Raw genomic sequence first — 17,102 nt, forward strand, 5'->3', positions numbered from 1 at the left:
GTGCATTTCAAATCTCTTGTCTTAGGAAAAAAAGACAGTTTGCATGTTTGGTAGAACTTATTTTGCTTCATAATTGTTTTTAAACTTTAGACATGATGGAATTTTAAGTGTTTTCATCTTTTAAAATGATTGAAGGAAATATTTTCTAAAAAGTTTGTGTTAGGAAGGTTTTGTTTTTATTTTGATCAAACCATCCTACCTAGTACATAAATAAAATCTTGACATCCCAAGTATGTTATGTTCTTGTAAATTGCCTGGGAATTACATTTACTGTCAAATCATTGTAGTTATTTTGTAATGTGTATTTTAATTTAGCCTGTGGAAGTAACAAAGTAATGTAATTAACAGTAGTTGAGGAATTATCTTCTTTAGGACAAAATGGTCACTTGTAACAAGAATGGACCAATCCAGCTTTTATCCTAAGCTAAAATTTTCATTAAAGTCAAGATGAGCAGTATTTTGAGTCATGAAAGGTCAAGAAATTTCACAACAAAGTTTTACACAGAAATATTCAAAACAATTTTTAAAAATTACAGTCTATTTAATGCTAATTGTAATTTGAAACCTAAAATATAAAATGTAATTTTTAAGAAGTGTTTTTAATCGAATCCCAAATGTTAACATGTTGATTTCTGATTTCGTATTTGTGTGTGTGCATATGTGTATGATGACTTTGGATATTGTAGAGTCTTCTGAAAAAAATTTGAAATGTAAGATTTTAAGTTTACATTTGAAAAATAATCAAATGCTTCTTATGGGCTAGGTACTAAAGACTTCACATTTATTGAGTACTAACTATGAGCCAGGCACTCTTACAGGTGATTTTTAGGTAACTTACTTAAATTTCATTGCAACCCTATGAATAAATACTTCATAATCACCATTTTCTGGGCAAGGAACAGGGGCATAGCATAGTTAAGTAGTATCAATTGACAGTAATGGATTAATAGTATCAGAACTGTAGTTACTAGTTCCAGAGTCCAGACTCATCCACTGTACTAACCATCTTCATCCAAACAGAAAATATATAAGAAAGACTGAAAGTTTAAAATTGCTTTTCTGTGAATTGTCAAATAACAACAACAACACATTATTTAATAAATTTACACTTTAAAATAGTACTTTTCAGGTGGCGGGTGGGAGGGATGGGGTGGCTGGGTGATAGACATTGGGGAGGGTGAGTTCTGTGAATTGTTTAAGACTGTTGAATCACAGACCTGTACCTCTGAAACAAATAATACATTATACGTTAAAAAAAAAAAAGAAGATAGTAGGAAGGGAAAAATGAAGGGGGTGGGATCGGAGGGGGAGACGAACCATGAGAGACTATGGACTCTGAAAAACAAACTGAGGGTTCTAGAGGGGAGGGGGGTGGGGAGATGGGTTAGCGCGGTGATGGGTATTAAAGAGGGCATGTATTGAATGGAGCACTGGGTGTTATATGCAAACAATGAATCATGGAACACTACATCAAAAACTAATGATGTTGGGACGCCTGGGTGGCTCAGTCGGTTAAGCGGCTGCCTTCGGCCCAGGTCATGATCCCAGGGTCCTGGGATCGAGTCCCACATTGGGCTCCTTGCTCAGCAGGGAACCTGCTTCTCCCTCTCTCTCCCTCTGCTTGTGCTCTCTTTGTCAAATAAATAAAATCTTTAAAAAAAATAAATAAATAAAATAAAATAAAAACTAATGATGTAATGTAGGGTGATTAACATAGCATAATTAAATAAATAAATAAATAAAATAGTACTTTTCATATGGAAAGCAACTATTGCTCTAAGTAAAAAATGAATAATATTTTTCCATGACCCATCCTGCTGTTGTGTTCTGAAAAGTATTGACACTTTTCTCAATATGTGATTCATCTAGTATATAATGTCATGTAATACATATTTTTTCAAAAGCATACATTTGAACATTCTTACCTTTTAAAAATGAAAGTATAAACCCGAATCTGATTGAGATTCTGTTCCATGAAGTGCACATCTGTATGATTTTGAATTAGTTCCTCAGACATTTTCAGACTATTGAGTCTATCTGTAATATTTCCTTTCCTATCTGTAATATTATCCCATTATGCTAAATAAGTTCTAACCTGATTTTAAAAGATTAACTCGGCCTATGCAATGGAGGCAGCACAGAATAGTAGGGAAAAAATGCAGACTTTGCAGGCAGAGGAGCAGACTCTGACTTCTGCTTTGGTATACAACACTGAAGTCACAAATTTTCTGTCTCACATTTTACCCCTGTAAAATGGTGATGAAAATAACCTACTTTACAAAATTGTTGTGAGGATTAATTAGCTAGTGGGTATTCAATAAAAGTTAACTATTACACTGGTAAAAATTACATGATTATTTACTGTAAATCTTATCTTTGCCCCAATTACAAATGACTATTACCATAGTTTATGACTAGGAGAATTTAATTTATATAACTGACATGGAAATTTAAATGACCTGGTGAGATTTAAATGGTTTTGTTAGTGTGTTTTCAATCTGCTTGATTAGATGTATTTGTGCATAAATACAAATACCATGCTTAGGGGTATCATTTTCGTTGAGCTCCTAATTACCTTAATATCCCAACTGCCCTGCAGGTGATTCACATCTTGGAAGGGCGGGAGAATGATTCTACACTCATTTTCAATTCAACTTGAATTTTTCTGTTTCATTATTTTCTAACGAAATTGGATTTGGTGATACTTGACACCTGATAAGATTTTGTTTATTCTGCTGTAAAGGAAGGCTAATAAAGTAGATTTCCACGGGGCTTATCATCTTGGTTATAGCATTTTAGAGCAACATAAAATTGCACATCCATCCACTTATAATATTCTTTCTTTATGGCTTTTCATAAATAATACTGCTTTGTGTTTGGTATTGGAATTTGAGAACCTAAAGTATAATTTTATACATTGTCTGTTTCTATAGTGAAATAGAGTAAAGCACAGTGGTCTAGATTCTTTTGTGAGTCTTTATAGATAACTTTTTGCTATAATTACAAAAATGTAGTGGACTAGTAAACAAATTTGAGTACTTACAATTTGGTTAATGTGGATGTCTTGCTATTGGAAAATTAAAAACCTTAAAATTGGTATCCTTTACTGCCTTAGTCCATTCAGATTGCTATAACAAAATGCCATAGACTTGGTAGCTTATTAACAACAGCAACATTTATTTCTCATGGTTCTGAAGCTTGGGAAGTCCAATAGCTATGTAGATTTTAAATTTCAATTGACATAGACAAATCTTCCTACATAAGGTTTTAACAGTTTGCTCTCTACTAGCAACGTGTGAGAGTGCCTGCTTCCCATATCCTCATCAACAGAATATGTCATCAAACTTTTGGCTTTTTATAATCATCTAAGTGAAAAAGTTATCTCTAGTAGATTTATTTGCACTTCCCTAGTAATAAGTAAAGTTGAGCCCATTTCATAATCTTAAAAGCAATTTATACTTTCCTTTTCTGTGAACTGTCCTTTCCTTATTTTCCTGCTGGGTTTTGGTATTTCATTATGAAATACCATATTAATGGTTAATGTCCCATATTAGGGACATTAGCCCCTCTTATTGTAATATAAATTACAGTTACTCCCTAGTTTTAAAATGTTGATTGTGGTCTTATTTTTATTTTATGTTATAGAATTTATATTTTCTTTTATTAACTCTTCATTTGGAAAGGCTTATCCCATCCTGAGGGTATGAAAATAAAGAAATATGAATTAAGGCTCTACTCTTTGCAGGGTACTATGCTACTTACTATTATCACTATAATTAGTCCCTGCCCACATTTTTCAAGAAAAGGTAATCAGTGTGCAAACTACTCAGAAACACTAGGCTGTGTAAAATAGTGGTATGATAAATGTATAAGCCACATTAAGTTATTTACCACTTTATTAATTATAATTGTATTAATTACCAATTATCATAATCTTCCTAGCTATATGAATGAATATTTGGTTAAAACATCTCTACCATGCCTCCTCTAAGCTTCATGAGATGTAGAAGGTTTATCTGTTTTATTTGCCATGTTATCCCCAGAGTCAAGCTCAGAGCCTGGGAAATTGTAGCCACTTAAACATCTGTTTATTGAATAATGACTGAATGTTCATCATAGTGCCTAACACTGTAAACTCAAAGTCTACCTGGACATACATATCTGTAAACAAGTAAAACAATGTCCATTTCTGGGTTTTCTGTTCTGTTCCACTGATCTATGTGTCTGTTTTTATGCCGGTACCTACGGTCTTGATGATTACAGCTTTGTAATAGAGCTGGAAGACCGGAATTGTGATGTCATCAGCTTTGCTTTCTGTTTCAGGATTGCTTTGTCTTTCGTGGTCTTTTGTGGTTCCATACAAATTTTAGGATTGTTTGTTCTAGCTCTGTGAAAAATGCTGTTGGTGTTTTGATAGGGATTGCATTAAATGTGTGTGTAGATTGCTTTGGGTAGTATAGACTTTTTAACAATGTTTGTTCTTCCAATCCATGAGCATGGAATGTTTTTCCATTTCTTTGTGTCCTCTTCAAGTTCCTTCATAAGTGTTCTATAGTTGTCAGAGTACAGATCCTTTACCTCTTTGGATAGGTTTATTCCTAGGTATCTTGTTGTTTTTGGTGCAATTGTAAATGAGCTTGATGCCTTGATTTTTCTCCTGCTTTGTTATTGGTATATAGATATGACAGATTTCTCTACATTGATTTTTTATTCTGCAAATTTGCTGAATTTATTAGTCCTAGCAATTTTTTGGTGGCATCTTTTGGGCTTTCTACATAGAGTATCATGTCATCTGCAAATAGTGAAAGTTTACCTTCTTCCTTGCCAATTTGGATGCCTTTTTTTTTTCTTTTTGTTGTCTGATAGCCAAGGCTAGGACTTCAAGTACTATGTTAAATAACAATGATGAGAGTGGACATCCCTGTGTTCCTGACCACCCAGGAAAAGCTCTAATTTTCCCCACTGATGATGATATTAGCAGTGGGTCTTTTGTATATGGCCTTTATGATGTTGAAGTATGTTCCCTCTATCCTTCCTTTGTTGAGGGTTTTTATCAAGAATTGATGCTGTATTTTGTCAAATGATTTTTAGGTATCTATTGAGAGGATCATATGGTTCTTATCCTTTCTTTTTTCAGTTTGGTGTATCACATTGATTGATTTGAAAATATCAAACCATCTCATAGCCCAGGAATAAATACCACTTGATCGTGGTAAACAATTTTCTCAATGTACTGTTGGATTCAATTTGCTATTATCTTGTTGAGAAATTTTGCATCCATGTTCATCAGGGATATTGACCTATAATTCTCCTATTTTTATCTTAAAGATTTTATTTATTTATTTATTTATTTATTTATTTATTTATTTATTTATTTATTTATTTATTTATTTATTTATGAGAGAGTGAGAGAGCATGAACAGGGGGAAGAGCATAAGGATAGGAACAAGCTGACTCCATGCTGAGTGCAGAAGCTGACATGGGCTTAATCTCATGACCCCAAGATCATTACCTGAGCCAAAATCACTTAACTGACTGAGCCACCCAGGAGCCCCTATAATTCCCCTTTTTAGTGGCATCTTTGTCTGGTTTTAGAATCAAGGTAATGCTAGCCCTGTAGAATGAGTTTGAAAGATTTCCTTCCATTTCTATTTTTTGGAACACTTTGAGAAAATAGGTATTAACTCTTCAGGGGCGCCTGGGTGGCTCAGTTGGTTAAGCGACTGCCTTCGGCTCAGGTCATGATCCTGGAGTCCCTGGATCGAGTCCCGCATCGGGCTCCCTGCTCGGCAGGGAGTCTGCTTCTCCCTCTGACCCTCCTCCTTCTCATGCTCTCTGTCTCTCATTCTGTCTGTCTCAAATAAATAAATAAAATCTTTAAAAAAAAAAAAAAGAAAATAGGTATTAACTCTTAAGTGTTTCGTTGAGTTCCCCTGGGAAGCCATCTGGTTCTGGACTTTTGTTGGGAGATTTCTGATTACAGATTCAGTTTCTTTACTGGTTTTAGATCTGTTTAAATTTTTTATTTCTTCCTCTTCCAGTTTTGGTAGTTTTATATGTTTCTAGGAATTTATCCATTTCTTCCAGATTGCCCAATTAGTTAGCATATAATTTTTCATAATATTCTCATAAAACAATTTGTATTTCTGTACTATTGGTTGTGATCTCTCCTCTTTCATTCATGATTTTAGTTATTTGGTTCCTTTCTCCTTTCTTTTGACAAGTCTGGCTAGAGGTTTATCCATTTTATTAATTCTTTCAAAGAACCAGCTCTTAGTTTCATTGATCTGTTTTACTATTTTTTGTTTGTTTCTATATCATTTATTTCTTCTCTAATTTTTATTATTTCCCTTCTGCTGGCTTTAGGCTTTATTTTCTTTTACTTTTTTTAGTTCCTTTAAGTGTAAGGTTGTGTATTTGAGACTTTTCTGCTTCTTGAGGTAGGCCTATCCTGCCATGTACTTCCCTCTTATGACTGCTTTTGCTGCATCCCAAAGATTTGGACTGCTGTGTTTTCATTTTCATTTGCTTGCATGTATTATTTTATTTCTTCTTTAATTTCCTGGTTAACCCTTCCATTCTTTGGTAGGATGTTCTTTAATCTCCATGTATTTGGGGTCTTCCCAGATCTTTTCTTGTGGTTAACTTTAAATTTCATAGCATTGTGGTATGAAAATATGCTTGGTATGGTCTCAGTCTTTTTGTACTTGTTGAGGCCTGATTTGTGACCCAGTATGTGATCTGTTCTGGAGAATGTTCCATGTATACTTGAAAAGAATGTGTATTCTGCTGCTTCAGGATGAAATGTTCTGAGTATATCTGTTAAATCCATCTGGTCCAGTGTGTAATTCAAAGCCATTGTTTCCTTGTTGATTTTCTGCTTAGATGATCTATCCATTGCAGTGAGTGGGATGTTAAAGTCCCCTACTTTTATAGTATTGTTATCAATGAGTTTCTTTATGTTTGTTATTAACTGATTTATATATTTGGATGCTCACATGTTGGGGCATAAATATTTATAATTGTTCAGTCTTGTTGGATAGGCTCCTTTATTATGATATAGTGTCCTTATCTTTTGTTACAGTCTTTGCTTTAAAATGCAGTTTGTCTGATATAAGTACACTACCCCAGCTTTCTTTTGATGCCCATTAGCATGGTAAATGGTTCTCTATCTCCTCACTTTCAATCTGCAGGTATCTTTAGGTCTAAAATGAGTCTTTTGTAAGCAGCATACAGATGGGTCTTTTTTTTTTTTAAATCCATTCTGATACCCTATGTCTTTTGATTGGAGTGTTTAGTCCATTTCAATTCAGAGTGATTATTGACAGATATGAATTTAGTGCCATTGTATTACCTATAAAGTCAGTGTTTCTGGAGATTTTCTCTGTTCCTTTCTAGTCTTTGTTGCTTTTTGTTCTTTCTCTTACACTCAAGGAGTCCCCTTTATTATTTTTTGCAGGGCTGGTTTAGTAGTCACAAACTTTTATTTTTTTTTGTTTTTCTGGGAAAGTCTTTATCTTTCCTTCTACTCTGAATGTCAGTCTTGCTGGGTAGAGTATTCTTGGCTGCATATTTTTCCCAATCAACACATTGACTGTATCATGCCACTCTCTTTTGGCCTGCCATATTTCTGTGGAGAGATCTGCTGTGAACCTGATTTGTCTTCCCTTTTCAGTTAGGGATCTTTTTTTCTTTGCTGCTTTCAGGATTCTTTCCTTATCTGTAATTTGCAAATCTTACTATCATATATCTTGGTGTTGGTCTCCTTTTGTTGACTTTGATGGGAGTTCTGTGTGCCTCCTGGATTTGGATGTCTATTTCTTTCCCCAGTTTAGGGAAGTTTTCAGCTATACTTTCCTCTAATTTATCTTCTGACCCTTTTTCCCTCTCTTCTTCCCTCTCCGTCCTCTCCTATTATACAGATGTAATTACACTTTATGGGGTCACAGAGTTCCCTAAGTCTACATTTGTGATCCAATATTTTTTCCCTCTTCTTTCAGCTTCATTATTTTCAATAATTTTATCTTCTATATCATCAATTCATCCCTCTGTTTCTTCTATCCTTGTGATCATTACATCTAGTCAGTTCTGCATCTAGGTATAGCATTTTTTATTTTGGCCTGGCTTTCAGGTCTTTTATCTCACAGTAAGGGACTCCCTGGTGTCTTCTATGCTTTTCTCAAGACCAGCTAGTATCCTTATGATTGTATGTTTTAATTCTGGTTCAAGCAGGGGCACCTGGGTGGCTCAGATGGTTAAGTGGCCAACTCTTGATTTCAGCTCATGATCTCAGCGTCCCAGGATTGAGCCCTGAATTGGGCTCCCTGCTCAGTGAGGAGTCTGCTTGAGACTCTCCCTCTTATTCTGCCCCTCTCCTTGCTCACTCTTCCTCTCTCTCTCAAAATAAATAAATAAATCTTTTGAAAAATACAAATAAAATTTAAAAATTCTGGTTCAAGCATATTACTTATATCTGTTTTGATTAGATCCCTGGCTGTAACCTTTTCTTGTTGTTTCTTTTGGGTTGAATTCCTCTGTCTTGGCATTTTTTCCAGGTCTCTGTGTTCTGCGTATTAGGAAAGCCCATTACATTTTCTGCTTCTGAGAGTAAGGTTGTATTAAGAAGAAGCCATATACTGTCCAGGGCCTAATGCTTCAGGAAGTGTTTCTGGTGTATGTTGTTTGTACTCTGCTGTTGTATTTTGGCTTCTCTCTCCCTTAAGTCAGTCCTCTGCAGAGTTCTTCCTTGCCTGCTGTAGGGAGTGTTTGGACCTTGTCCAATGTGTGGTGAGTTTTAACCAGGTGTGTTTAGGTCTGTTTGTTAAAAGAGCCTGGATCCTGTTTCCCCTAGAGCTGAAGATCTGCAGCACACTATGGTCAGTACACTTGGTTTGTGTGACAGGTCTGTGCTGGTCTTCTGAGGGAAAGCCCCACTGCTGCTCTGACTCTCAGGCACACTTGCCCTAGTTTAGAAGCACCTGCAGAGTGCAGGGGGTGGAACTTCATGTAAGCGAGTCAAGCCTCCACTGTGCTTGACCTCTATTGTGCTGCTCACTGAAGTCCATCCGTGCTCATGAGCAGGGGTAAAAATGGTGTCAGCCAGCTCTCTTGTCCCCAGAGAGGGGAGTTTGCACTGATTGCTGTTCAGGAAGCCCTCACAGAAGAATTAACAATATCCTCATTTGCCCTAGGTATCCCTGAGATCCCTGTTTTCATTCTGTGTCCAAGCCATCTGCCCACCTGGATCACAGTGCTCCAGTGTTTTATCTTAGGCTCACTGGCTGAGATTCAAAACGCCAAATTTTAGGGACCCAGCATGGCATGGATCCATGCTGATCCTCTAGTGGAGGGTCTTGCCATGATGTGGCTGGTGCCAGTTTGCCCCAGAAGGGCAGTCACACAAATGTGCAGGGCCTTGGATTTTATGGTGAGGTGAAGCTTAAAGCCCATATCCCTCAGCAGGTGCCCTCAGCAGGTGTCTGCTTGTTGCTAACGAATGGGGCAGCTCAATGGCACCTGCTGGCTCTTTTGTCCCCAGAGAGACAGTGCTACCTCTCCCACATGCACTCTAAGAAGGGGGACTGTCTCTCCCAGTGTGACCCACGGGATCCTCTTACTATGCTGTCTTCTCCCAGGCCTCTGCCCTCCTTCTCCACTGGAGCACCTGTACACCCCCAAGCTCCACCCCTCTATGGCCCAGACTTCTAAAACCTCAGACTTTGTGCTCCGCTACTTCTAAAAACTCATGATAATTAGCCCCTCTCATTTTCCCTATTGATGGTTTTTGGGAAGTGTTTTTCTTGTGCAATGCCCAGTGTTCTGTTCTCCCTCTCTTTCTCTTTCTCTCCCCCTTTCTTTTTCTCCTCTCTCCCTGATCATGGCTCCCTTCCCTCTGCATCACTGGTAATTCTTTTCTCCCCCAAATCACATTTACACACCTCCTAACTTCCACAGTGTGGCCTCTTGTCTTCTAGTTGTGCAGTTTGTTCTCAGTCCTCAGATACATTTCCTGGGTGTTCAGAATGATTTGTTATTTATCTGGCTGTGTTCAAGGGACAAGGCAAGCATAGGATCCTCCTACTACTCTGCCATCTTAACTCTACTTTTATCCATTTTACTGGTGTCTTAAATAAGAGTTCTCAATAGCAGTTACTTTATAGGATTTAATGGAAACCCTGTATTGACTGAATGAATTTGTCACAGCACTTTTCTTTGATATAAATGACAAAGGGCTTTCTTTAGAACCTGTCTTCTTAGATCCGGAGCCATTTCAAGATTCTCCAAGGCTTAGGGTCCTGGTGAGACGCATAGTCCAACCATGATGCCATCAGGTATTTCTATGTGAGTTTATGTATTTTATTTTTTTAGCTTGAGATTTATTTAGAGCATTTTGCACAACAGTTTCTTCCTAATGTGACAATGAAGGTTTTTGTCTCTGTTCCATGATGTTCAGTGATTTTACCTGCTGGCCTACCCAAGAACAATATTTGGTGTTTGGTGGTAGAAGCTGAGCATTTTGCTTTTAGTGTGACAGCACTCATCTAACATTCCTCATGTTATTACAGTTGCATGACAAAAGCATCTTACACATTTAGGAAATCCACAGTTAAACTTTCTTTAAATACTCAAAAGTAAATTGCTTCTTTTATTTTTCATCTTTTATGAGTTAGAAGAATATTGTTGGGGAAGATTTGAGTACCATTTGTTGCTTCTTAATGCATTAATAATATTCAAATACATGTATTTATATAGGCATTCTGTAGATTTTTAGAAACTTGTGATGAACAATCAAGAAATATTTATGCTAATAATTTTAGTTAAATGCAAGGAAGAAAAATATTCACACTATTTAAATTTAACTTGAGATGTCTCAACTAATTATTCATGTAACCAGAATCAACTTTCAGTTGGAGTTCATAGTTTCAACCCCAGACTATAATTTGATTTTATCTTACTTTCGCTTGACTCAAAACACTACATTGTAAAAACAATAACAACAAACCCATGCTCATGTTACTATAATTGAGATACGAGTTCATAAGTGAAAGAGGGAAAAGTATACCAGAGTAGTAGGAGAAAGTTCCATTGATTAACTGTATTTGAGCAATATGCTTTTTTCTGGTCTCTCCACATCCAATCTTGGTCCTTCCACTCAGCTTTTATCACTGAAGGTAGAATAATTATGATACCACTCCACTTAGATGATAGTAAGTCTTCTTGTTCTCTAATGATGAAAATCTTCAATGTTACATAAAAGACCCAACATGTTCTGAACCCAAAATTAGCTCACTGGTCTTATTTCATGTCATCCTCCTTTATATTTCCTATGTTCTAGGCACATTGGGTTTATTTCATTTTCTCAAAACATCATTCTCATTTGGTAGGACTTAAATTAATTGAGACAATGTATGTAAATCACTTAAAACAGTGCATGGCATATAGCAAGATTTCAATAAATGTACTATCATTTACATATTTTGTTTAAGAATATATGAAAGAAGGAGCAAGAATAACTTAAAGACTAAAGTCAAGTTCCATTTTCTCCAGAAATCTCTTATCACTTTTAGCCTCTATGGGAGTTAATTATTTTGGAGGTAGTAGAAAGCATGGAAAAGTTAATGACATCAAATTGGGATATTTTGAGGGTCTGCTGCTTTAAGACATATAAATAAAAATGTTGTTTAGACAGCTGCAAAAGTTTGCCAAATACATAGAGATATCACTGTTAGTAATTCTGTAGAATGGTAAATAAAAGAATTATACTTTAAAAAGGTTAAATTATATACTTAAGATCAAACTATCAGTGACAAAGAAGACCGTAATCCTATTTTGGCATCCTACTCAGGGCTATTTCTTCTATACCAGGTATATCCCTTTAAAACATGGATGGAGGCCAGCTGAGGCAGGAGACAGGCAGGTGGCCACAGGTGAACCCAAACTGGGAAAGAAGTCAAAGCCACAGAGAAGGCCTAGTCTGAGAAAGAGCAGGACAACTAGGAAAAGTGCAGTGTTTCAACATCCAGAAAAGAAATTCCAAAAATGTGTACATGAAAATTTCAAAAAGCCACTATGATCAATCCAGACAGAAAACATCTGATGCCTGGTAACTTCCTGCTGAGGGCTAGTGAGGCCCTTTCCCATACAAGCAGTCTTTCTAGCATTTGCACATGGAATGTGAATAAAGTCCTGCTGGGCTTGTCATATTTGCCTGCTGAATCAGGTTGGCTACACATATATTATCAAAGCCCTGGATATTATCTTCATTCACTCTTATAGTATGTATTAGGATCTAAAGAAACTAAAGAGGCTGTGCTTACTATTCTCACCTTTGCTTTGAAATGATGATTCAGACTTTGGTAGAGAAAGGAAGAAATAAGGACTAAATGTCTGATTATATTAACTTGTTCAATAATAAAACTTGTATTCTTGGTTAATTTCTAAAGATAACAGAATAATGGATCACTGAGTAGGGATTAAGTGCATCTCATCCTGGGAGGAAGCTGTCTGTTCTGAATATAGTTGATGGGACCATGAAGGGATTTAAACTGTACGGATTGAAAGCATATAAAAATAAATACTATGCATAAGAAATGATGTCATAAAACAAAAATAAATAAATAAAATGTTGAGAGAGTTATCCTATAGTTTTTAGCTACCTAATTATAGGTTAAAACATCTCTAGTGATAAACAGACTTTTAGATCATCACAATTTCAGAATTAATGATTAAAATAATTAATATTAGTAATCAAAAAATTTAAAAAGCATCAAAGTATGTAATTCCTTTAGATAAAAATTCTTAGCAAAAATTTATGGCGTTTTTAGTAATACTTTATTAGATAACTATCCCATTATACAATTTAACAATTCAAAATATATTTCTCCAAATATCCAAAGATGTATAGGCAGAAATTCTCCCTAGTTATTAATAATAAATATAAGAATAGCCTCAGTGAGCCTGAGGAGATCTCCTTACTGAAATTATGTGCCCTGACTTTGGTTTGGGTTTCTCAGAAAAGAAAACAAAAGATGAGAGTTGGATGTGATACATTTTCCCTCATTCAATATTTCATTACCTTTTTTTGCAATTAATGTATACACTTAACATGCAGGAACATTATGGAAAGGTTAGCTTTATTGATGGAGTGTGATCACTTATAGTTAAATATTTCCCTCAGTCTTAGGGTGGCATCTGTTACTGGAGTTAAAAATGAAAACTGAAGAACATGTGAGAATCTGAATAGACGGCAATGTGTAAAGCTCGGTAGCCACCTAAAACAAGTAGCATAAGTTAAATTATTTAATTTTTCAATAGAAAAGACTCTTCAAGATGAACCTAGAAGGGCATATTTTATACAAATGTTCTAGAATACGTAAAAATCTAATGATAGGTAGCAGTAAAGCAACATGATACAAACTGAGCACAAATCTTTTAAGTGCTGATTGTCTCTCTCTTTTTTTTTTTTTTAAGCTAATAGACCACTGGGAGTAAAATGTCAAATGCTCGTTTATATCGAGAATAACGATATATAATAATGAGAAATATCGTTTATAATTTTTTTGTCCTTGCCTGTTCTCATCACCAACAGTTCTCAATTAATCCAACTATGAGGCTAGTAACTAAAAATCCACCGCCTTCTTCACACAGAGGTGAAGGCTTTATTTCACTTTAATGTGTTGAGTTCCTAAGTATTATAGGAAAGAAGGTGTGTTGTTAAAAGCAAAGAGAAATTACAAATCAGTTTCACTTTATGCCACGAAAATGAGTATAAGTTCTTTAAAAATATTTTTTCCTGATATGCTTCATATTTTAGAGGGCTTTTCTGCCTCCGAAGTCACTTATAGAAGTAAACAATCTCCTGTCTTTCTTTTTTTTTTTTCTTAAGTCTTTTTTTTTTTTTTTTTTTAAGATTTTATTTATTTGACAGAGAGAGACACAGCGAGAGAGGGAACACAGCAGGGTGAGTGGGAGAGGGAGAAGCAGGCTTCCGGCTCAGCAGGGAGCCCGATGCAGGTCTCGATCCCAGGACCCTGGGATCATGACCTGAGCTGAAGGCAGATGCTTAACAACTGAGCCACCCAGGCGCCCCTCTCCTGTCTCTTTCAACACAGAAAATTCCACTAGATTGTTCCTGCTTTTTACTGTGCAATGCCCTACCTTTCAAGATTTTTAATTTTTTAATTTTTTAAATGTTTTTAGAAGATTTTATTTATTTATTTGACAGAGAGAGACACGACTAGAGAGGGAACACAAGCGGGGGAGTGGGACAGGGAGAAGCAGGCTTCCCGCATAGCAGAGAGCCAGGTGCCTATGCTGGGCTGGATCCCAGGATTCTGGGATCATGACCTGAGCCAAAGGCAGATGCTTAACGACTGAGCCACCCAGGCGCCCCTGGATTTCATTTTTAAAGGAAATAGCTGATCTGATTGAAGTACAAAGGTCTTCTTTCCTTTGTTTTTGTCTTTAAGGGGAAGGATTATTTAATGACTTCTTTTTCCTCAGGTTTTTTTGTCAGTTGATAAGGATAAGACTTCAGTAGATGAAGTCACAATAGGCAGTAACCAAGCAAGACTGTTGCTTAAGACATATTGATTTTAATTAAGCAAAAGACATTTTGAACTACCAAGTTTTCTAGATAGTGAGAATTATCCATATACAACTAAGAAGATTTACAAATTGAAGAATGTGTTTTATAAATACTATATTGTTTTCATATTATAAATGTTATGCATATTCATTATAGAAACCTTAGGGGGCGCCTGGGTGGCTCAGTTGTTAAGCGTCTGCCTTCAGCTCAGGTCGTGATCCCAGGGTCCTGGGATTGAGCCCCACATCGGGCTCCCTGCTGGGCGGGAAGCCTGCTTCTCCTTCTCCCCCTACCCTGCTTGTGTTCCCTTTCTCGCTGTGTCTCTCTCTGTCAAATAAAGTAATAAAATCTTAAAAAAAAAAAAGAAAGAAAGAAAGAAACCTTAGGAAACACAGGAAGTTTTAAAAAAGACATTTTTAAAAACTCATAGCTCCCAGCCAATAATACATAGCAGCTAGTAATAGATTCTGGTATTTTCCCTACAATTCTTTGTGTAGTGTGTGTGTATTGGTATGTTCTCATGTGTAACAATAAACATATATGATGTATAATATGAATATATAATGCATTAAAAGTGCTGCACCCTTTTCCACTTGATACTATATATTTTTTTTCACGTTAACATTCTTAGTTTATTGATCCTCTCATGAAAAATCTGCACAACCAGATAAAGCCACTGCAGCATCTTTACTCCTTCTTTTTGCCAGCACCAACATTGGCTTTTGCAGTCCCCCTGACTTTCTTCATTCTGTTCTTGCGTTCCTTTCGCTGTTTTCTTGATGTCTTTTTCTTCTCATACAGGCCATGTCTTGCAAGTCTGTGTTTGGGTTCATTTTTCTTTGCATAATCCAAGGAATCATATATCATGCCAAAGCCGGTTGTCTTGCCACCACCAAAATGGGTTCTGAATCCAAACACAAATATGACATCTGGTGTGATCTTGTACATTTTGGCTAGTTTTTCCCGAATTTCTGTCTTAGGTACTGTTGCCTTTCCAGGGTGAAGAACATCAATGACCATCTGTTTCCGCTGAAGTAGTCGGTTAGTCATGAACTTCCTGGTCCGGATAGTTACTGTGTCGTTCATGACGGCGGCCTAGCTTCAAGCAGCCGGGGAGGAAAAAAGAGCGATACTATATTTTAAATATTTTCTGTATTTTGATGAATAAGCATATAAAAATAAATACTATGCATAAGAAATTATGTCATAAAACAAAAGATGTTAGATATTTAGGGTTATTCAAAATCTGAAGTTATTATAACTAAAGCAGGTATTTATTCTGAAATACTTCAGGAAATATATAGAATTTCTTCTTGAATTCAGATTCACTTATTTCTTGACTCAATTCAATTAAAACTGTGCATGGTCATGGCCTGCTACATGGAGGGCGCCTGGGTGGCTCAGATGGTTAAGTGTCTGCCTTCGGCTCAGGTCATGATCCCAGGGTCCTGGGATCGAGTCCCACATCGGGCTCCCTGCTCCTTGGGAGCCTGCTTCTCCCTCTGCTTCTCTCTCTCTCTCTCTCTCTGTCTCTAATGAATAAATAAATAAAAATCTTTAAAAAAAAAAAAGAGCCATTATATTTTCCAAAGAATCAAGAAGGTGGAAGGAAAATATGAGTATGCTGAGAAGTATGAAACATATAAAATAGACCCAATTTGAGCTTCTAGAGATGAAAAATACATTGGATAGGCTTAATATCAGATTAAGCACTACAAAAGAAAAGATTATAGAACTTGAAGATAAAACTTCAGTAGTAAGGACTTTACCTGAAGTGCAAAAGCAAAGTTCCAGTTTAGTATTAAGTATTAATAAGTATTGGTATTAATAAGAAATGGACATTTCTGATGAGCCTGAGTGGGGTGGCCCAGTGTAGTCCAAAAGAGACTGGACTGTAGTTTGGACTGGAGCAATAACAATTTCTTAGTTGAGTTCCTTAAGGCTTTGTCATGGCTATGTTAGTAAGAATTTGCATCAAAATATTCTCTATACACTATGACACATACATGATTAGCATCTAGTTCTCATTATGGAATGTATGCTTAGATGTTCTCAACAAATCCTGGAAAGTAATTTCTATGGCAAAAGTCCCAAAATAGTGATCCATAGAGGGCAAAACTGACACATAGATATCCTCTCTTTTGCTAGTACAATTAAAGTTTAATTTGAATGCCTTCATAAGTGCATGTCTTCTTCATGTTGCCATAGATTCCATAATACCCAGCCTCTGAAATAATTTGAATTGTGACTTCCTTTTGTTAGGGTATTTTACAAGGTTTCCTGAACTGCCTAAACTCCACATAACTACAAGAGACAAAGGCAAAAATAGGCAACCATTGCCTTGTATGTAAATTTGTCTTAATAAGACTAATTTGTATTGGCGACTCTACACATTTACCTGTACAATACCAGAAATACTAAAAAAAAAAAAAAAAAAATTGTATAGCTGTTCACAGGCAAAGCACTTATGTCAAGCGTATCTAAATATATATCTTGGTTTCTCCTTCGAAAATAT

General features: G+C 36.1%; 2 protein-coding genes across 11 annotated transcripts in view; one reads left to right on the top strand and one right to left on the bottom strand.

The window, feature by feature from the left end:
- CCSER1 (coiled-coil serine rich protein 1) overlaps window positions 1-17,102 on the top strand; it is a 1,348,832-nt gene that overhangs the window by 1,178,953 nt on the left and 152,777 nt on the right. The gene's annotated exons all lie outside the window — the stretch shown is intronic.
- Window positions 15,194-15,707, bottom strand: LOC135363609 (small ribosomal subunit protein eS24-like). Its single transcript, XM_064584802.1, has one exon. It carries the CDS (start codon window positions 15,671-15,673, stop codon window positions 15,275-15,277), a length of 399 nt encoding a protein of 132 aa, XP_064440872.1. The 5' UTR covers window positions 15,674-15,707; the 3' UTR covers window positions 15,194-15,274.

The sequence above is a fragment of the Mirounga angustirostris genome, unplaced genomic scaffold, assembly GCF_029215605.1.
Source record: "Mirounga angustirostris isolate CCGP_5_RB_7025 unplaced genomic scaffold, mMirAng1.0.hap1 SCAF_2, whole genome shotgun sequence".
NCBI classification, from domain to species: Eukaryota; Metazoa; Chordata; class Mammalia; order Carnivora; family Phocidae; genus Mirounga; species Mirounga angustirostris.